Source organism: Lytechinus pictus, chromosome 1 (genome assembly GCF_037042905.1).
Source record: "Lytechinus pictus isolate F3 Inbred chromosome 1, Lp3.0, whole genome shotgun sequence".
Taxonomy (NCBI): domain Eukaryota; kingdom Metazoa; phylum Echinodermata; class Echinoidea; order Temnopleuroida; family Toxopneustidae; genus Lytechinus; species Lytechinus pictus.
In genome coordinates, this window is record NC_087245.1 from 2,229,866 (window position 1) to 2,251,870 (window position 22,005).

At 35.2% G+C, this 22,005-nt stretch overlaps 1 protein-coding gene across 1 annotated transcript in view; it reads left to right on the plus strand.

Annotated features, from left to right (window-relative positions):
* Window positions 1–7,545: 7,545 nt before the first annotated feature.
* LOC129255739 (receptor tyrosine-protein kinase erbB-4-like) overlaps window positions 7,546–22,005 on the plus strand; it is a 41,854-nt gene continuing 27,394 nt past the window's right edge. The window contains exons 1-10 of the mRNA XM_064103813.1: window positions 7,546–7,618; window positions 7,942–8,304; window positions 9,488–9,625; window positions 9,940–10,005; window positions 10,427–10,545; window positions 10,992–11,133; window positions 11,610–11,711; window positions 12,765–12,882; window positions 13,838–14,002; window positions 15,175–15,386. Coding sequence (XP_063959883.1) covers window positions 7,546–7,618; window positions 7,942–8,304; window positions 9,488–9,625; window positions 9,940–10,005; window positions 10,427–10,545; window positions 10,992–11,133; window positions 11,610–11,711; window positions 12,765–12,882; window positions 13,838–14,002; window positions 15,175–15,386 — 1,498 coding nt within the window. The remainder of the gene's footprint in view (window positions 7,619–7,941; window positions 8,305–9,487; window positions 9,626–9,939; window positions 10,006–10,426; window positions 10,546–10,991; window positions 11,134–11,609; window positions 11,712–12,764; window positions 12,883–13,837; window positions 14,003–15,174; window positions 15,387–22,005) is intronic.

The window sequence follows — 22,005 nt, forward strand, 5'->3', positions numbered from 1 at the left end:
ATCATAAGGCATATTCAGACTGACTCAACGTTCAAGAATACGAGGCATTCTCCGATTGAGAAATTTGCCCTGATCAGAAAATAAAAGGCATTTTTGCCAATGTGAAAGCAAAAAACTTGTAACAATCCCTAGAGAATATACCTGCTAAATAGTAAATACTTTTCAAATTTAGAAGAACTTTTGCAGGGATTTTCAGGTATTCTCACAGTCTGGAAGCAAATTACAAGAACTTTCTTTCGGGAAATAATTATTTTGAGGCTTGAACAAGTTCTAGTAAATTTACAGGTATTTTGGAGATTGATTTGGTCTGAATATATCTACTGCTACTCAAGAACAGTAATTTATCTGTATCACTCTAACCTTCATCCGTAGTGAATCAAGTTCTTCGAGTGTGGATTAGGAAAAAAGGATTTTTAAAAATTGTTTTTATGGTAAAATTTGATGACATTATATCCAACATGATATTGTTATGTTATTTTGGATAGTTTTGTGGTAAAATATGTTCTTTCTGGTTAAAAGTAATTACAGTAGTTATTTTCAGATTTAAAAGCCTTTTTTAATGGTAAAATATAGGGTTCATTGAAGGCCCTTATATTTTTAATTATCTTTTTATTCTCTTTCCCAAAGCACAGTATTTGAGAGCAAAACTTTTAGGTCTAATCAATTTGAATAAAATGAAAAAGGAAGTATGTGCTGATTTTCTTTTAGAATTGATGTTTTCTAAACTTAATTGCGCCATTGTTAATTTAGCTGGCATTGAATAATGGGAAAATCATATTTGATTAGATGAACAAATAAACGGGATGAAAATCTTTTAATAGGGAGCAGCAAAACAGTCATTTTTTGCAATTAGGATTGCATGCTGTTAGAGAATTGATGCTTTAAAATTGACCATGGATATAGGCTGGTGGACGGTCTCTGAACTCCATTTTCATTCTTACGTATCCATAGAGGTGAGTAAGTTGCCAGTGAATATTCCCTGTGGAACACACGTATGTTGTCTGTACGGTAGAGATGTAATTAATGATGAATTCTCTGTCAGGGTTTTAGTGGACTGATATCAGACTAATCAAATTATCGGATGAGTACACTTATTTCTTTCCTATAATCCTCGTGGACATGGCCATGTCTTAGCCGTTTATGACCGATAATGCACTGCTACTTCCCCAGATCCAATTAGGCATAGGCATGTGATGGGACGATAGGTACCCACCAGACTTATTTTTTTGACAGCTTCGAAGGGAAAACATGATTTCATCATTTATGCTATACATGTCTTTCTCTAGCACCTTCGATTCGTTTCACACTACAACGGACGCACAGCATGAATCGGCCTTTGCAAAAATGTTCTCTACTTGGGTTGGGGAGGGGTTACGTTTGGGTAATAACAATTTTCTTCAGTTAAGTTTTTTCCGAAATTAATTGGATCAATCAAATGCATGGTTTGGTAATTGGATCACCAAATATAACTTCAAATGGTTGCTAAATTAAATCTGGTTGGTTGTTGAAAGAAGGAGGTAATGAGAACTTAAAATGGACAAGGTTTGGTTTACAAGGCATGGTGCATGCATTGAGCATGACAGGCCGATCCCTCACAAATAAGTTCGCAAAGGGTGACAAACGAACATGCATTAGATTACGATCGACATCATACTCGTTGAGAGCGACACCTCAGGGCACGCTGAAGCTCAACGGGCGTACGAAGAAAGCGTCACTTTTGTGATAATCCGTTTCCGCTTGTATCTGATTTACTTGCCATAGGGGCTTGGGAGATAGTAAGTGAGCAGTGCAATTTATAAGCAGAAGAAAAGAGAAGGGTTGACCGATACGTGGAAGAAGTATTGCCCTTTGTGTAAGTGGTTTTAAGTTGAAAGTTATTGCAAGGTTATTGAAAATAAAATATGAAATCCCATCATCATAATAGGAATATTTCGATTTGGAGGGTATCATAAACCCTGTAATTGGAATTAAATTTCATACTATATATATACATGTAATATTCCTAATAAAATTTAGTTGAGGAATGCTAAATTTGTAGAATTTTCTTTTACCTAAAACTAAAGATAAAATTAGAATCTTGCAGTCTTCTTTTCATATTTGTCATGTAAGATACTAAATGCAGAGAAAAAGTGAAGGAAACTTGATCAAATCATGACTACCCACATTAAAAAGTATGATTTTGATGTAACCTTCCCAACTTTTGTCTTCATTGCAACAATGCTCATGGTCTTTTTATTATGTACAAGATATCAATCCTGGATATTAAGTTACATCGCCTGATGTCAATGTTAAAGAATACCTCCATCAACATCATGTCGAATTAATGGGCTTTTTTGTTTTCAGAGAGCGAGCATTGGTGTAAGTGAAGTCAAGATAGAGATGAATTGAGTACCACTGATAAATGTTGCAACTGCGTGTGGCGTAATGAAGAGAAATTTATCTCCGCTTTTCAAACGGGCTTCGTGGAGGCATCGCTGAAAGCAGCGTAACAGACCTGAAGTAAACCACTTGTCCAGGATGAGCCCTCAAAAAATTACTTATCTGTGGAATGTTTACGTTCTGGTAGTTTGGTTCTAGCAGCTGAGTGTGCTTCGAATCATAAATCATACAAGCCTGGTCTTTGGAAACATGAGAGTGTTCCTGATCAATCATTAGTGTTTTTCTCTTTTAGTCATGGTCAATATTATACAGTGTCTTCTTCATGGTCTGTCTGCATTGTTTTAATGGATAGCCCTAAAGATCTGTCATTTTTCAGAACAGTGTGATAAGTCTTTTGATTTTGAAGATATTGACGCTAAGTGTGGACTAATAATTTGATCTGTCAGTCATAGCATGCATTAATTCTTCCTAAAACCTTATCTGCAATCATCCTTTGTAATGGTTTTGCAACATTCAATCTTCAGTGCCTTTCCTGCATATATTAGACAAAATTTAATGATTCCCTTTTCAACCAGGTAGGTGTTTCATAAAGCTGTTCGTAAGTTAAGAGCGACTTAAAGAAAGACTGGTGATCCTTTCTTGTGGTAAATGGTATAATAAATTGGCGATGGTTTAGCGTTTAAGAAAGGATCACCATTCGTTCTTAAAGTCGCTCCTAACTCACGAACAGCTTTATGAAACAGCCCCCATGAATCTTGTAGAGGAAATCCATCCCACACTCGGTGGCACAAATAACGTCCCCCCCCCTTCCATAAATCCCTGGATATGAAAGGGGTGTAACCATCCTATCCGCTTGGATGCACTTTCCATGTATCCATCCTCACAACTCTATCTTTGTCACCTCTTAATGAATATGTGTGATTAATGCTCGCTGGACACGTCCCCCAAACAAAATCATAAACAATGGGCCGTGATGATACCCAGCCTGAATATCTAGATAATACTGGGGAAACTGCTGGAATATTATGACATTTCAGATCTTAAAGTGACCGTAGACTTAGTACGCTGGTAGAAAATTATGCTTTACAGTGACACAAATACAATAAATGTTTGTTAAATCATGTTGTCTTTGATAAAATACTAATGATGTTTTTGGGAAGTATTTAGAGATTGAGAATAATAGAATCATCCTCTTCTTTTTGGTAAGGTAGGAAAATTTGTATGTACATGTAGAGCATTGGAAGGGTCCATTCGAGATTTGGCAACATCATTCAGTGTGTTCACTGTCATGTCGTATGACTAAGTTTTAAAAAAATCAAATGAACTTTGGTGTACGAGTGTCAGCTCTGCCAAAGAGCCTAAAATCTTTTAAACTTACGCTTTGAAGACCCTTATATAGACATAGCAATAAGTGTTGACAATGACAATCACCAGAATTCTATAGTTCTATGAGATGTTATATTCTACTAGGAGAAGCTTAGAAGGAAACACACTGAACAGTATACTCTGAGTAGAAATCCTTGATGGAATTGCGATAGATACTCTATAGCAGCTCGTGGCTGTATACCTCCAAAAATAAAGTGATACCGAACACCCAAGATGTGTAAATAATACACCCATCTAAGGTACCACCAGCCCCAAGCCATTCTCACCCCCCTTGTCATACCCCCTTCATCTTGCCTTCAGCTATGGCTTTAGCTTTCACTTATGCACCAGTGATGGTTTGATTTGAAAATAATTCATCTTTTCTTGTGGTTGGCCCACTGTATTCATTTAGGGTATCGTGTGTTGTAATCAAACAGTGACACATTCGTAGAAAGTACACGGCTTTCATTATTACCAGCGCATTAAATCCCGGTAAGCAGTGAAATTTATTTTCTTGCCCCCATTTCATTCCTAGAAATATTTGACTCTCAATTTTTAAAGTGTGAGTAATGATATTGAGTCCTTGGGATGTGGAATAGATGCCCTTTTCTTTGTAAATAATACTTTGTCTTTTTATTAAAATGTCACATTTGAAACGAAGGTCTTGTACCCAAGTGCGTTTCAAATTGTAAAAGTAAATTTGAGCTAGGAAAACGAGGAAAAAAACTTCATCAGCAAAGCTGTTGTGGTGTAGGCCTGTATGCTGACAAAAACCTTCAATACACATAACGTAGAAGTACTATGATGACTTTTTGATACAACACAACATCGACCTCTGTGGAATTTAGGTCAGCATGAGGTCGTGTGGGGTCATTGACCAACTTTCCTTCATGGGGGGGGGGGGGGGAGTGATTGACATCTGATCTCGTCATATATGATAAGCGGGGTTCATTAAGAAAGTGATCATTAGTGAGATCATTTGTCAAATCTAAGGCCATTTATTCTTCTGGGAAATTTGTTCATCTTCTATTGCTCCATTCCTGAGATGTTGAATAACTACCAGTCTCTATCTCAGAAATCATTTGATTACTTGTTGATAAGCAGAGACATCAGAAAATTCATAAATTATCCTTCCTGATATTCGTTTGATGGGAAGACTGCAAGGTTCTGAAAAGGCATGACAGGCCAAAATTCTATTCAGTAATGGAAGTATTTTGCGCGATATATTTCAATTTTGGCTCATTCTGAAGTTATTTAGTCATATGTGGTCAGTAGATTTTTCATTGCTTGTTATTTAAATAGAAATATCACTAAGGTTTATTGCATACTGACTTAGAAGAACTTTCAAAGCATCTTCTTCTGGTCATATATATAAAATTCGAGAGGTCTTCTGAATGTACATATATTAAAAGATGAGTGAGAAGGTTATAGTGAGAATGAGAGATGCATTAAATTGTTACATGTACACAAAACAGCTAAAACAGCACCATAAGTAGATGAAAGTATACAAAACAGAAACTCTACAGTGATATTTTACCCAGTATTTGTAAAAATTCATGCCTCCTCAATGTCTCCTTGATGTCTCAATGTTCCCAAACAGAGAATTTCAACATACCTTCTTGACCCCTTGTCTTTCAAGACCCTAGATATCAAGTAACAACTTGAATGTCAGATACTTTACTCTTCTGTGTATGACCCAAGAAGTTTTTAATGGATGACTCAACTTTAGGTTGCCATGGTACTACAGCTATGTTACAAGAGGGCCAAGTATTTAGTGAGGTTTTGTTACATTCTTGTCTGACCTGCTATGACCTTTGACCTTGGGGTTGTTGATGATATGTTGATAATTAGAACTTGATACTGGGAGTTGTCCCATCCTATTTGGGTTTTATTTGCAAGTGTTTTTGCAGTGTCTTCTGTTAATTTGATGTGATTCATGTTACTTCTTGTAGTGGCTATTGCACATTCTGTTTCAACAAACTAGACCGATACCTGATGCCTGTAATGTAAGCCCTATATGAATTGTACCCCTCTCTTCCCCCCAACAATATGGGTCCTTGACAAGTCGTATTCTGGCAGGAAAACTTACGAATTGCAATGTTTTTACATTGCATCTCTATAATGTAAAACCATGTAGGTCCATATTGGTTTCAGCCTACATCTCATATGTTAAAACATATTCACACAGTGATGAAGTAAAATAAGTAAAGTATAAAGCTTACATCAATTAAAAATAATGGACACATGGAAGTAAGGAAAATAAAGATAATGTGGAAATTAAATTCAAGTTACCCAATTAAATTTGAAAAGAGGTGCTTCAATCGCAGTTTAATAAGCAAAGATTTTGTAGTGACTTTGTAAAACTATTATGGATATGTAGGAACCTAGAACACCTTTGTATGGAAGAATGCAGTCAGATATTATTGAGAGCCTTCTTGGGTGATGGATTTGTGAATATAATTCTGTTTTTAGACATTCAACCCCTTGTTTAGACTTTGTTTTACCAATTTCAAGATCAATTGATGGTGGCATCCCCAGGTTAACATTACAACAGAAGAGATGAAATCATATTTTCTCTTTTCTAGCCCAATTTAGTGTTGTAAATCTTTTGAGGTAAAACACCTGTAAGAAATGCCAGATCGTACAAGTTCAGAGGTTAGGCTCGATAGCTGTAGGGGTAAAGGGGCATGTCCCCCTCTCCCATTTTACTCCAACCATCCACTATCTTTCAATATGAGCTGTCATGCAGTGAGTGACACACTTAACTGTTTCTTTTCATGTTTGCGTTAAAAAAATATGACACCATTTAAAATGTATCCATCTTATTTTCACAGTTTGTTCCTTTATATCAAAAGTTTGATAGGTTTGCAAACACTTTTGTCTCAACATGAATGATGTTTGTAGTAATACAGATTTACAGAAATATACACCAAAATCGTGACTGACCCCCCCCCCTCCCTTTCACCCACCACCAAAATGCATCAATTTTTCATTTGTTTAAATGATGGTTTGATTTTTAAATGTTCATCCCAAATCAAAGTACACCTGGACATGCCCTCTTTGACATAGCTGGTTTTGACCCATATCAGGCAATCATAGTGTAAAGCAACCCCAATATCAAAGTCAGGTATCAAGGGATTGCCACTTTGACGTAATACCAAATAAATGACCCACTTTTCACAGATCCTAAGCTAATCTCACTGAAAATGATATGAGTATTATATTTTGAAGGCTATAATTATATGGATGCAAAATCAGTATCAATTGGTACTGGCTTTTATGTTTTGTAATTACAGGTTTTTTTTTGTAACCACATTGGCATTTTCACAAGGTTATGATTACTAGTATTCACACTTTAATTTTTAGCATACAAAGATATATGAAAGGCAGGAACAATTTCTGACCAAATAGTTTCTTCATAAAAAACAGGCAATTTTTTTTATAATAGCTGAAACATTTATAGATTTTAACTCAGATAATGTCAAATTATGGAAAATTACTTCACTTTGTTTGCAGCATGTGCCCTTTCACTTTAGATTATACGATTTAATAGAAATATGAATCAATTATAGTGTAATGAATAGGAAACATAAATTTTGTAATTCTAATACCTGGAAGACAGAGTTTACTAGTATTACTTTACCTGTGATTAGGTTTATGTTTTACCTGTGAAAACTGGTTTCTGGCAGGTACTTGTCTCTGGTGTGTTTTCTGAGTATCTAAACACAGGTTTCAATCAAAATATGAAACACATCAAAGATAGAATGATGTGATATTTTGATACCAGTATTCCCAATTGGTATGGATTGGAATGTAGTAGAACAAGCTCAATGGAACAAGCTCAGCAGAGACTCACACAGCAGTTTGTGCCTGGGTGAGTGGAGGGGAGGAGGGAGGTGGGGGGGGGGGGTGGGGTGGAGAGGAGGAGGGAGGGAGGGGGGTGCAGAGGGAAATAGTGTGCATTATGATCAATATAGCTCAGGCAAGTGTGGTTATAATGATCAATGCTAAAGATATGCTGTTTTAGGGGTTTAAGTTGTATTATTTTCCGAATACAATAAAAAATAATTTCTGTATGCTCTATTCTCATTCACAGTGCCTACATTTAGTTGTGACCTTCCCCTTAATCCATGCTATAGAATTGAAATTTGTCATACCAGTATTTAATTTGTTTCTTTTGTTTTTATCTTCTTACAGTATGTACTGGCACAGATCAAGGTACCGCTAAACCATACAACAGCGATACTGCCGGAGCAAGGCAACAGTACTATGAAGATTTAAAGGAAAGATATACAAACTGTACATACGTTGACGGAAACCTGGAAATATCCTTTCTCCATGAGCAAGAATATGATCTTAGCTTTCTCTCATCGATACGGGAAGTCACAGGATATATTCTCATTCTCTTGACGTATTCCCGGGTGATACCGCTCACAAACTTACGGGTTATCAGAGGAACAAAGCTTTACGACGACAAGTACGCCCTCTATGTTGCATTGACGTTTCATACAGGAGATCCAGAAATAGCTACAGAAGAGATTTGGTTAACATCATTACATGGTAAGTCTATTGATAGCTATGTACCTAGTTATTATTTGTTGTCATACTTTGTTCATGTATTATTTTTGGGGTTTTGGTTTTTATTTAAAGTTAAAAACTTAAAAGATAAATATTCTATTAATGATGGGAATGTTTCCTGGATCCACATCGGCTCCTGAATAGCAGAAGTGAATAATATGAAAAATCAGCCAAGTTGAATGAAACAATTTCCAGAGATTCTGAAATAGCCTTGGGTAAAAGAAATAGACAATGAGTGTTGAATTGGTTATTGGTCTAATCTCACTCTGTCTAATTCTATGCTATCAATAAGAAGTCTTGATATCTAGCTGCTCCTTGGCCCATGCACCATTTTGGTATATATTTGAAATATTTCCATTGGTCTAAAACCTCTTTGTCTCTATGGTTTTATGAGCTAGAAGACCACAGGAGAAACACCAAATAGGTTTTTGACAATGGGGTAGTTCATTCAAACAGGTAGTGACCAGTATTTCATAAAAGGTGTTTAACACAAAAAAGCATAATGGGGTTTAAACATCCTCCTTGGTTCTTTAAGCACACTAAAATATTGGGAATATTCAAATGATGCCTATGTGTACATTTAGGGAGAATAAAATTGGATCAGATTCAGCATTTCAGCATGGGGCATCCTTAAAAACAAAGGCGAGGTAATATCTATGGTACACTTAAATTCTCAGCTGTGATATCAGATCAATGATTTTTGCTACGCTGATGTTTTTGACATGATCTGAACTGTCACATACTTCTTCCATAAATCCCAATCAAACGCTCGTATCGATGAATGATGATTAAACCAGGCGCGGATCCAGGGGGCACGTGCCCCCTTCCTTTTGAGAAGCAAAATTAAAAATTTGTAATGTAAAAATGCCATGAAAACAGAGGTGTGGCCCCTCTTTTGAAATTGAACACCTTTTTTTTTGGCTTGTCAAATTTTTTCGGGTACGAAATATCCTTAATTTGTTGTTGAAAACCTTTTTTTTTTTGGGGGGGGGGGGGCTTGTCAAAATTTTCCTCCGAAAAATTCCCCCCCCCCCTTTGGAAAATCCTGGATCCTCCCCTGATTAAACATACTGATTTTAAGATTAAAAAAGGAATTCAATCATATTAATCATGGTTTCATTCAATTTTTAAACTAGTATTGCTAAAATTGTGTTTTTTCTTGCAGAAATCTTGAAAGGAGATGTATACTTTCATCAGAATAATCAACTGTGCTATGTACAGACCATTGCCTGGGATGACATGCAACCTGGTTTGGTAGCCAACTTCTCAGTATGGGATGAACATCCACAACGTAACTGCTTAGGTGAGGACTATTTCATGTGCTTACAGCAAGAAAGGCATTAGCTACTTAGAAAGATAAACTTATTTTGCTCTTTAAATCTGTTAGTTGAGAAAATTTTTAAATAATGATACATAGGGACGTTGTCTCTGAGTATTTTAAAGATTACTAATGCAGTCATTGTATTCTATATGGTATACATATCCATAATTTTTATTTATGGAATGCAAGTACTTCTTTTATACACAATTTGATATGTGCAAGGTCAGTGCCACTTCCTCTTGTTAAAGTAATTTATAATTATTAATGTTTATCTTTGTTCATCTTCTTTTACACAGAACACCAATGTCATGAATCATGCAAGGGTCGATGCTGGGGTCCAGGAGAGGACCATTGTCAGATATGTGAGTAGACAATGTAATACATCATCATTCTCCTCAGTTATTTATTCATAATATGAAGATATTAAGCTCTATACATTTTGGTCCATTGAAATAGATAATATTTGAAATATTTCTAGAAGAATAAAGGGAAGCTGTTTCAATTGATTTTGCATTATTATTTTCTCCAAATCACTCAAAACTTTATTATCAGTCAATAACTTTGATCTATGGTTTGTATGTTTGAAAAGATAAAGCATGACATTTTTTTGCAGGAAGGTAAATTCTCGTCTTGTCACAAATGCTGAATGAAAGGCATTCTGTCATCTAACCTATAATACTGGAAATTTCTTTTTGTGAGTAAATGTCTAAATTTGTCCATGGATTTTACTTTTCATGTCTTGGTACACATAAATATTAAGTCTTTCCCTTTTCCTCTCTATAGTAACGCTAAAAGATTGCAGCTCAACATGCGACTACCGTTGTCGAGGTCCTACTCAGGCGGACTGCTGCCACAGAAGTTGCGCTGGGGGTTGCACCAATTCTTCTAATGCTGGATGTCTGGTGAGTTTGAACCCTGACCTTCTTGCGGGTGCCATTTACCAAACCACTTAACCATGTTGTCATATGCTGACAGGGGTCAGGTAGCTTTATAAAAAAATTTGTGTCCATTGTCTTTCAGCATGTTTGTTACATGGATTTCACAGTAGTTTCGCCAAAAGTCATTGATTTGTTCGTACAGAAATGGCAGGATTGGATGGTAAAAGATGCTGAGTGGGTTTCCTTTGGAAATGCACATTCAAAAAAGGTTCACACAAGATGCCTTAGATCCCTAGAATTACAAATTCACTTCACTTCTTACTCCCTCTTTGCTTCACCTCATTATTTACTCCAGAATATAGGTGTCTTGATATCTCTCCTCCATAAAGGTTATAGGTTCTGTGCATCATTTGTTGCATTATTTCTGTTCAGATTTATTCATAACCTAAACTCAACTCTTTCTTCCTTAGGCTTGTCGGCAATTCTCACTGGATAACACCTGTGTGGAAAGCTGTCCTCGGCGATACGAGTATGATAGAAATACATTCACCAATGTGGAGAACCCAAACTTCCGCTATTCCTATGGTTCCAGATGCCTCAAAGACTGTCCAAGTAAGATTTTAATCTATAAGTGAACTTGAGGGAGCATTTCCTGCAGCATCTTGGTAATGGTTATCACTGACTAATCTTTTATTATCCAATCAGATGCAAGAATTTCATTAGCACATAACAGGTGCTGGTGTTGAGTAACATTTCATGGAGTATCTTGTGTGTGGTATTCATTGACAAATCTTAGATGCAGATTTTTGTGTAGCTTGTGACAGGTGCCCGTGTCTAAGGAGCATTTTATGCAGCATCTTGTCAGCACTGACTAATCTTCTGGCAGCCAATCATATTATAGGATTGATGAAAGAATAATACATTATGATATGATTCAACACTTTAGAGAAAACTATTTAAGTGACATGGTTATGAAAGGCATATATGACAGAACAAATAGCCATTGTAGTGCTCCATCAGAAGCAGAAGGGATCATCTACAAGATGTATATTGTTTGTACCTCACTATTCATCATTCTTTGATTTCAGATAACGTCTTGATAGATGGCGATAACTGTGTGAAGGTTTGTGGGCCAGGAAAGAAAGAACAAAACAACCAATGCATTCCATGTGATGGCATCTGCCCAAGCAGTAAGTAATCCTTCACTACACAGTTCAAGGCCAGTTTAATATAGTAGTATCTGGACTATCCTAATTGCAAAATGGTAGGACCAGTATTGATGAACTAGTGTATTATTTATGTTAGCTGAACTGTTATATTTTACGTACTAAGAATATTGCTTTCTGATAGGTGGAAGGTGATCATGTGACCCCTCATGTGAAACACAGGGTTTCGCTGATCTTTTTTTTAAAGTCAACATCTTTAAAGTGTATAACAAACCTTATCATCTGGAGGATGAGCAAAATGATTTTATTTTTTTGGAGGTGGGGGGAGTACATTGCACAGTTTATCTTGCTTAAAAGTTTGTTTCACTGAGTCATTATCTTACTCAGAAGTGCACTTAGATAAGTGTGAACAAGTGTTCCTTACCAATGCAAAATAATTGCAAATACAAGTTCCCACCAAAAGTAAACAGTTGTAGGCCCAATTGGTAGTAGTAAGTTGGAGTAGGAATTCACGTTTATACAAATAATGTGTTCTTAACACAGCGGACAAGCAAAATTTTGGGAGTCGCTGCATCCGATTTCATCTGCTCCAGAAATGGACAAAATTAGCAAAAACAGAAAATAACGGACGTTTGTAGTATTTAGCGGGGATGTTAAATGGATGTTCATCGGAAGCCTAGTGGATGGCAGTTCTGAATGGGTTACCTGGGGATTTGAAAACTTTATATACAAGATGCATACGCTTAAATCCTTTCTATTTCCGCGCCACTAACGATGTATAAACGTTCCATGTACCTTATTTTTCCTCTCTCTTTCCGTTGTTCAGCTCGAACGTATGAAGCACGCTTGCAATGAGTACGCAAAGGATGCGTAGTGTTTTCCATCGGATGCCAAGATTTTTGTACGTTTTACATCCACTTTGCATCCGTAAGTGCAGTGGGACCGGGCCTTTAGGTACCAGACTAAAATAAACTTAGATATTTTAAGAGCCTAATATGTGTAGTACATTGATTGAATATCTTTTGACTATGTCTCACACTTTCTTCTGTATTTCTCTTCTTTTTTTTCACGTAACAGCTTGTGAAGGGATAGGAGACGATACATCATTATCCTCTGTTCATATCAAGAGTAAACAGTTTGATAATTGCACCAAGATTAACGGGAATCTAATCATCACTTCACATACCTTTACTGGGTGAGCTAGTCACATGATCTATTCATACCTTGGTCAGGTGTGGATCCAGCTGGATTAGACACAAATGTATTGCGAGGCCAACTATTATGAAATAACAATATGCCCCTAAAATGGTATCATGTCTAATACGGCTGGATCCGCGCCTGATTATTTTACTGCAATGCCACACGTAGAACGTTTGACTTGATCCCCCAAAATGGATTTAATTTCTTGTGTTGCATCCCTACCAGTCAAAGAAATTTGCACCTCATTGGATACCAACTGAAACAATAAAACATTCTCTAACTATCCACAACAGCGCCATCTTGTGACTATAATGTTGATTATTGATTTTGCACTGTGCATTGTTATAGCAGGGAGTGAAAAATGGACAGTAGGGCCTACCTGTAAACCTGCTATACGAGATGCTTGGACTTTATCAAGGAAACATTCTCTAGAGAGGGTATAGATGAAAGGAAGTAGTATGTAATTATAAGAATAACAGTCTATCTTGACATGAATTTTATAAGGCTGCAGTCTTCAACCATACTTACAAATTTCCGTTTTTTAATCAAAATTTCTTATTTCTTTACATAGACCTTTACTCCAATGAAAAGGTACCATTTTATGAATAAAGATTTGAAAATAGATATCAAGAATGAATTGTGAATATTATGAATATTATGAATATAAATATGAATGCTGAGACTTGGTATAATGAATAGGATAATAACAAAAATATTTTGTAAGACACCATGTTCATGTACGTACAAAAGCTCTGGGTCTGATATAAACAAGTGAGGTGAAAATAGGTGAAAAGGATATGTCTTAATGTTTGACCTCTGATTGTATATCATAGCAGGTTTGAAATTTTCTTTGTTTCATTTTGTTTGTAATAGTTAGTATGTAAATCTTTTCACGTGTTTTCAAATATGATTATTTTTATTATTATTATTATGTTTATTTATTCTTTCAGTGATGGTTTCGTAGGTACCACCCCCGTTGAGCCTAGTTCCTTGGAGATCTTTAAGACGGTGAAACAGATAACTGGTTACCTGTCAGTCCAAGGACTTCATCATGCTTTCACCAACCTCTCTATCTTCAGTAACCTAGAGAGGATTGATGGTCGTAACTTGTACGGGTAAGGAATATGATAAATAAATCTTTCTTGCTGAAGTTCCAGGTCTTTATCTGGCCCTGGTTCCTTATATATGTTCAGATTTTTGAATTCAGATAAAACTGAAAATTGAGATGATTCGACAAATCATGTTTATTTAAATTAGATGACATAGAGAAGTCAAACTTTAAAACCAATCAGTAAGAATAAAAACAGAAATTTAAGCTCACAAATAAGAAGCTGCTGGCAGCTACAGTGCAAACTCAGATGAATAACCCAAAATTTGTTTATCTTCAAGCTATGGGGAAGGGGGGGTGAGGTAATATGCAGTATACTTGTGACAGGAGTATTGAGGAACATACATCATTTTTATTATGCTCTACTTGCATTAATCCCATTGTTTTATTCACATTATTTTTTTTTCATATATTTTCAAATGTGTTGTACATGTCAAGAGTTCTAAGTGAAGTAACAGCTTACCAGTTTTGTTTTGGGAAACAGGGAGTAAGGATCTTTTTTTTTTCATTAGTTTTTTCAAGGTTAAAAGGAAGGGATATTTTCAGATTTCATTTATGGAATTTCAAGTAATGTATTGTAAATAATCAAAACAAGATAAAAAAATCCTCGCTTGTCAGATTGCTTTCATTACAATGATATTAACAAACAAAGCATACCAGGAAAAACACTAACAAACGATTATATACCAATGATGATCAACAGTTATTTCTCTACTGATGGGGTTTTTTGGGGGGGAGGGAGGACAAAATGAAAAAAAAAAAAAAATGATGGAAATTCATATTAATTCAAACATGTCGATCTTCTACAAAGATCCGAGTGAACAATAAAATTATGAAGAAGCTTCATTTTCTCTGAAAATTAATTTCTTTTTAATTTCTCAGGTATTACCACCAATGAAAATAACAAACCCTTGTTTACATATATTTATATACACTCCCTGATGTCAAGTCTGTATTTCAAAAAATAAAGCATGAATATGTATTCACGTCAGCAATATATCATGAATACAAGCTAAGCCTCATACCTTGCTATCATTTAAATTGTGACCATGTTGAAAGTATAGGAGAGGTGGTGGACATTAATTATATAAACCAAGTGTGTTGCCATGGAAATGGGGGCCCTAAAGCTTATTAGTTGTGATGCTACTTCACCTACTTCATAACAAACATATACCACAGGGTCGGCGGTGCCAAGGCGGATGCTGTATACATCACATCAACCAACTTGGATTTCTTTGGTACGACGAGTCTAAAGGAGGTATCCAACGGTGACATCACAGTCACAAGCAATTCAAAGCTCTGCTACTTGCAGAGGCCAATGTTTAAGTCTATCAGAAAGTCAAACCGTCAGACTTTAACCGTTACTGGTAGTCGCAGTGAGGAGGAATGTAGTAAGTATGAACCCTCCCTCAACGTCCTCTCAATCCGAATGGATCGTCTGTATATATATATGCACCCCTCGCACCAAAATATCCCAACTGGATGCTTGTATCTCTTGCATGTTGTCCTTGCATGCCTTGCCCTTAACATAAGTTACTAACCTGATAATGATGATAAACTCTTTGGTCAGCAGGTGGTATCTTTAGGTCTCAAAGAACACCACAGAGCAGCAGTGATGAAGGAAGGACTCCTAGGTCATGCTGTAGAGATGCGTCGCTAAGCAGCTATGTTTCATTGAAGTATATATATACTTTGCACTTGTAGCCCTGGTATGCACATACTATATATCAAGTAGATCGTTCGAGGGATGAATTTCTTGGCTATTTTCTCATGGTGTCAATGTGAAAAGTGTTTTCTGTATATTTCATTGAATTTGATGATATGTACTGTCTAATTATCTCTCTGTTTATTGATGATTTAGAGAGCCGCCGTATGCCTCGCTGGCCATTCTTGATAACCTACATCTCGACTCCTTGAGCATGGTCTCACTTAAAGAGGTCAAGCTGGGTGGGGCGTACGTCCAAGATAACCCTAATCTCTGCTATAGCGAGGATATAACGTTTAAACACATCATAAATTCAGAGTATACTGTCTCCTTCGTAAGCAACAAACGTTTGGAAGAATGTAGTGAGTATACCCAAACACTATCCCGCTCCTTCAAATAAAACCCCTTAAAATACCCAAACTCAACCCCATAATTATCTCAACAATCCCTGAGTGCCAGTTATTATATCCTGTGTGGTGTTAATGTCTTTGACACACAGTACTTTTATAAGATGGGATACATATTAATGCATGTTTGTTTATGATATGTGGGTTTATGTAATATTTAAGATGTTGGGAAGCTGTAGAAACTAACCACTGCATGTATGAATTGTATGGTGTTGCATGTCATGTTAATAATAATGTAACATTATAACATCCCTGCATGATGTGACCTTGTTGGTTTAAATACTGATATGAGATGGTATTCACTTTGCAAAGTCATTCTCAAAAGAAAAAAAAAAGTACCATGAATTCCTCATAAAGATATTTTCATTGCTCCAGTTTAACTTCAGGATCCATAGACAAAGATATCACTGAGATACAAGCTATTTTTTTCATTTCAGTTGAAAAACAAACAAAAAAACTTTTTATTTGAGAATGGGTTTTGCTATGTTGATATAATATAGCCATTTTATGCCATGTATGTATGCGTGATGAATTTTTTTTTTGCATGTGAATGTTAACTTCACTTCTTCTTAATATCAGCATGTTTGCATGTTTGAATCTTTTTCTTCACCTCACTCTCACTGCCTGTTTTTGTTTGTTATATTACACCTTCTCTGCACTACCTATATTCACTATTGCATGCCTGTTAACCAATGCATGAATGCTATTGCATGAATACTATAACATGATGCCACTGCATGAATATATTTACCTTTGGTTTACTTGGTTTAAGATGGGTTTTATCTTCCTTTTACCTTGCTCTTCTTTCTTATCTTTATTTCTGAAATATTTTCAAATCAAGGAAGATAGTCTCTCTTGACCAATCACTACTGTTTTATAGAGAGATGCTATTTGCAATCTATTTTGCTTCACTTGCATGACATTGCATGTATGCACCCCTTACAATTAATGGACTGACCCATTAAACTTCACTGACCAATCACAGTCTGCCAAACACTTTTGCACACTCCACACACTGGTCAGAAGTAAAGCTTTAGAAGGAATACAAAGTGCAATATTACGGAGAAAAGAGGACAACAATTATGATCTCAACTTTATAACTTTTATGATATAGTGTAAAAAAAATTGTCACAATATGATTTTTTTTTCATGAAAAAACTTTTAAAATTACTTTTTATTCATATTCTTTCTCCTCCAAGTTGTTTGGAATTTTAATTAAGCAAGATTTTCAGGGATGTAATTGAATATTAAGAGAATATGATACAATGCCCCTCTTATAGGGAGGGAGTAAATTTAAAAATTAATGGCTTTTCCTCTGACCATGCACATAGTTTCCTTTTGTCAACACAGTTTACTGATGCACAACACAATGTATTAGATATTTTGACTTTAATTTGTGTTAATATTCTAGTTCTGCATAGTTATGTGTTGTTTTAAGCACACATTTGATTTTTTTTTTCAATTTAATTTTGAAGTTTGGAGTTAATTATCTTCTGTTTCTGACTTTCTTTCTTAAAATATAAACAGAAAAAAAAGAATGTAAATATCTAAAAGATTATCCTGTGATGGGAATATCAGCTTGAATAATTCAATTATAATGTAGATTTATAGTACTGAAGTTGTATCCAAAAAGTCTTAGATGAAAAATCAAACCGTAATATATGATAAATACCATGTTCACATGGACACATACATAGACCCATCAGGTCCGTTGTATATTTAGGAATAAACACAATACTATTAACTATTCACTATTTACAATTCACACATGATTGTATGCATCACACGTCAAAGTAACATATCTGTGCATGATACAATTTAAATCCAAAGCAATATGTGCCTTATGTTTCTCATTGCAGACTGCGCTAACTCGTATGTACATCTGTCTTGTTATAGATAACACTAGATATTAACTGTATATAGCTATGGAATGAAATATAGTGCAGATTACTAATATAACATGGGGTTAGACTCAATAGAAAGAAGTAACCTATTAGGAATAAGGATGGTTTAGATTGGCATATTACTATTGCCCTTTAATATAATGATATTTGGTCCCAGTGCCCTAAAGAAAGAATTAATAGCATTCCTCTCCTGTTATTGTAGCATATCAGATTGCCTTCCATTTTTAAGAGAAATGATATCTATTAGGAACAAAATTATTTCACCCAATCATTCAATCATGAAGTTTTGTCAACTTGTCATTATTTTGGTGTAGTATTAAATACATTTAATTGTAAATTAGTTGAAATGATTTTACTAAAGAAAATTTAAACATAGACTTTTAAGATATTACATTTACAATTGCCTTGATTCCACACACACAAAAAATATTCCATTCTAAAATCAATTGGCATAGTAGTTAGTATTGATGAAGAATTGAGGTTTTAGTTTTATTTAATATCCTGCTTCCCCATAGCCTATTTTATAGTAAAATCCATGCGTAACTGGGACATTCTAATGCCACTGTAACGTTGTAAAGGCCTATCTGTTCATGATGCAGTAATCTTAACAAAGCAGCTTTGTCTTTACTGCTTCCCTTCCCCCACTCCATCCCACCCCACCACCTCTACCCCTCCCTATCCAAGTCCTCCAGCACATCAATAATTCCTTAGAAAGTATTACAGCGTGCACCTACCCGTATTACCCTACCTCTGTGTTTCTTGTCAAGTCACCCCAAACCCTCCCTTCTACCTCTGAGACATGTAATACAAAGCTTTGTGATGAATTGAAAATATGAAAGAACACTTCTGATTGGTTCCTGCTCAGTATTTTGAACCAATTACGTGTTTAACATTGATCTTGATTGGTCAGTCTATTGATCACTAATCTTTTTGTCACTGATCCTTGATCTTCCTTATAATACTGGAGTGAGATAGTACAAATAAAGTAAAGTTGATATGTGACTATAATGCTGCAGAAAGAAATCTTAAATTGATATATAAATACTCTGCATTTTGGGGACCAGAATAATGCTTTAGAAAGAAGCTTTGATCAAAACATAGATATTTCCAGACTTGTTTTCATATGCTTATTTAGAGATTTTCAGATTGTTCCTCTAAAAATTCAGATCCTGCCGAAGCATTAACATTAAAGCATTATAATGTGTGAATAACATCATAAGTCACATATAAATTCATGTGATCTGCTTATGAATATTAGGCATGGTATTACATAAACAGGAATCTTATACATATATATGAGTATGATCCATTCTACCTTTGGAAATCAAGCATAAATATACTCATCGAGCAAAACATTGTGTTTTGAGAAGCAGAATGTTTTATTCTATTAAGATAAAATTTGGAAAGTAGAAAACTTTCTTAGACAAAATTATCAGCAAACAGATGAAGTATTGTTGAATCCAACACCCAACAAATGGTTGTTCCCTACCCCCTCCGGGTCTATCCTACAATTTCCATCCCTAATCAGCACTCTTAGGATACCCTGTACCTCTCCATCCTACCACGCCCACTTTCCAGTATACCAGCATGTTATAGCAAATCCCCTTGATAACTCCACTTCGTTCATTCTGCGTTCATCATCTCATACGGCGTTGGCTTATACTCTCTGGATCATGCATTTTACGCTCCCAAAATTGAACACATTGGAATATATCTTCTGCTGGATGGCTACTGCGTATGTGTATCTTCAACTGCGCTTTCTTTCTGGGGCTTGGTTTTACTTACCAATTAATGTGACTACATTTCAGCATTACTGTTAGTATTTCATTGATGGGATTAATGGCTTATCTTTCAATTTTTTTTTTTCATCTTCTGTGCGCCAGGCCAGCTGTGCTTAAAGTGCCTTTGTACTGTGGATTTTCAAATTGTTCTACAACTTACAGAGACAGCATCATTGAAGTATACTACATTTAAAAATACAATCCTACTTTAATTGAATAATCTAGCATTAGTTTGTGCCATTTCTGATTAGCAGCTATTTGAGCAACTTTCTGATCTTGAATTTTACATGTGATCAGATGTTTCTATTTGAAATTATACATGAACTAAATATATATATATATATATATATATATATATATACTGATTTGTATAAATTCTTGTCAAATTTTGGTTCACCCACAAGTATAGGAAAGGATACACATATCCCCAACCCAATTTTTCAGAGAAAATAAGGAGCAGAAACGTATCACATTTTAGCCCTAAGCATTATTCACCCATATGCCTGGAACTTCATTATTAACCAATCCTATTCAATAAAGAAATTCATTGTTTTTATATATTATATATCTTGTCTGAATTCATGATCTCCCAGATGGTTGAATAACTCCTTTATCGTGATATTAACACACTGGAATGCTGGATACACAAAAACATCAAATGATAATACATTCATCTTTATATTTTTGTGTGCCTATTCATTGTCATTATGACTTAAGTCATGAGTTTTAACTTTGACCCCCCCCCCCTAGAAAATTTGCAAAAGATATTTTAGACAAAAATTGCAAGAAAAAATGATAATTCTGTTTATTAAAAATGTATATCTTTTTTTCAAAGAATGCGCTTTCAAAATCCAATTAACTTATTTATTCTATTTGCTTCAATATTTATTATCTTTTCAATCAATGGAAAAAAATATGCTATCTTTCTCAGAAACAGTTCTTTAATTGTTGTAAACAACAGTGATATTCTCAAAGGAATTCTATGCCAATACTTGCAAATTTTCCTCTTGCTTTGTTCGAGTTGGTATTGCTTTACTGAGTTTTCAGTATCTTTTCTACTGGTTCAAGGGATTTTCTTGTCTTCATTCTAAGTGTTTTTTAGTCTTTTAATTTTGAGTTTATATTGGTTGACGTTTGGCAGTAAATGTATAACTGCTATCCAAGCAGTATTTGACAATCAGTATCCTGGAATCCTGGGAAGATACCATGTTTGTGAAACATTGTGTATTCCTGTTTTCATAAGGTTCAAACATAAAGCAGTGATGCATCATACTATTTGAAGCTACTTTTCAGTATTAAAAACATTTATATTTAGTGTGTGTGAATATCTAAGACCCCTGTTACAATCGGATACCGCTCGAAACCGTACCGATAGGGGAGGGAATGAACGCTGTGATGTGAACAGACCACATTTCGGACTCGGTCCGTTCGCGAAGCTAATCCACCAATAATCCAGTCAAGGTTGCAAGTGGACTCGGTCGGGTCTCGGGTAGGAAACTTTCAGATGTAACAGGGGTCTTAGTGACAAAGAACCTTTGGTCATTGGTGATAACTACTGCCCAAGTTTGCTGCCAAACTAAGTCAATTAATATTCATTGACTTCAGTTTGAAAAGAAACACACATCTTAACAAACTGAAGTTATTCATTATCTTTTGTTTTTCTTTATAATTTCAGCACTTTTTTATCTAATCACCTTTGTTTTTGTTTTGATTTGGGTTCATTTTCAGCCATCTTTATATTTTCATTTTTCTTAGCCACTTTCATCAAGTGTCATCACTGATTTTCATTCTTCATTCTATTTTTATGATTTCATATTTTGTTTTTGTTTTAATCTTTCATTTTCATTTTATCGATGGTGATGGGCTACTACTCTGACGCACAACTTTGATAAAGTGTTTCTTTACTTTTTGATCTCACAGCACCTTATATTTACTCTTTTGATCAACTGTTGGATATATTTTGATATGTACTTATTGTTCCTGGTGTGACAATTTTGATATTGTATGTGTTGTGTGTGAATGAAAAAAATGGAAAGTCTGGTCACAATTAATCTTTATTTTGTCTATACAACTTCAGTATGGTTTGCAGTAAACTAGCAAAAATATTTATTGTCATCTACCCAAAATATCTAAAAACCATCTTTACAGTTCATTTGATGGGGATATGGTATAATTGTTAATTGTTAATATAATTGCTAACCGAAATGCTGAAA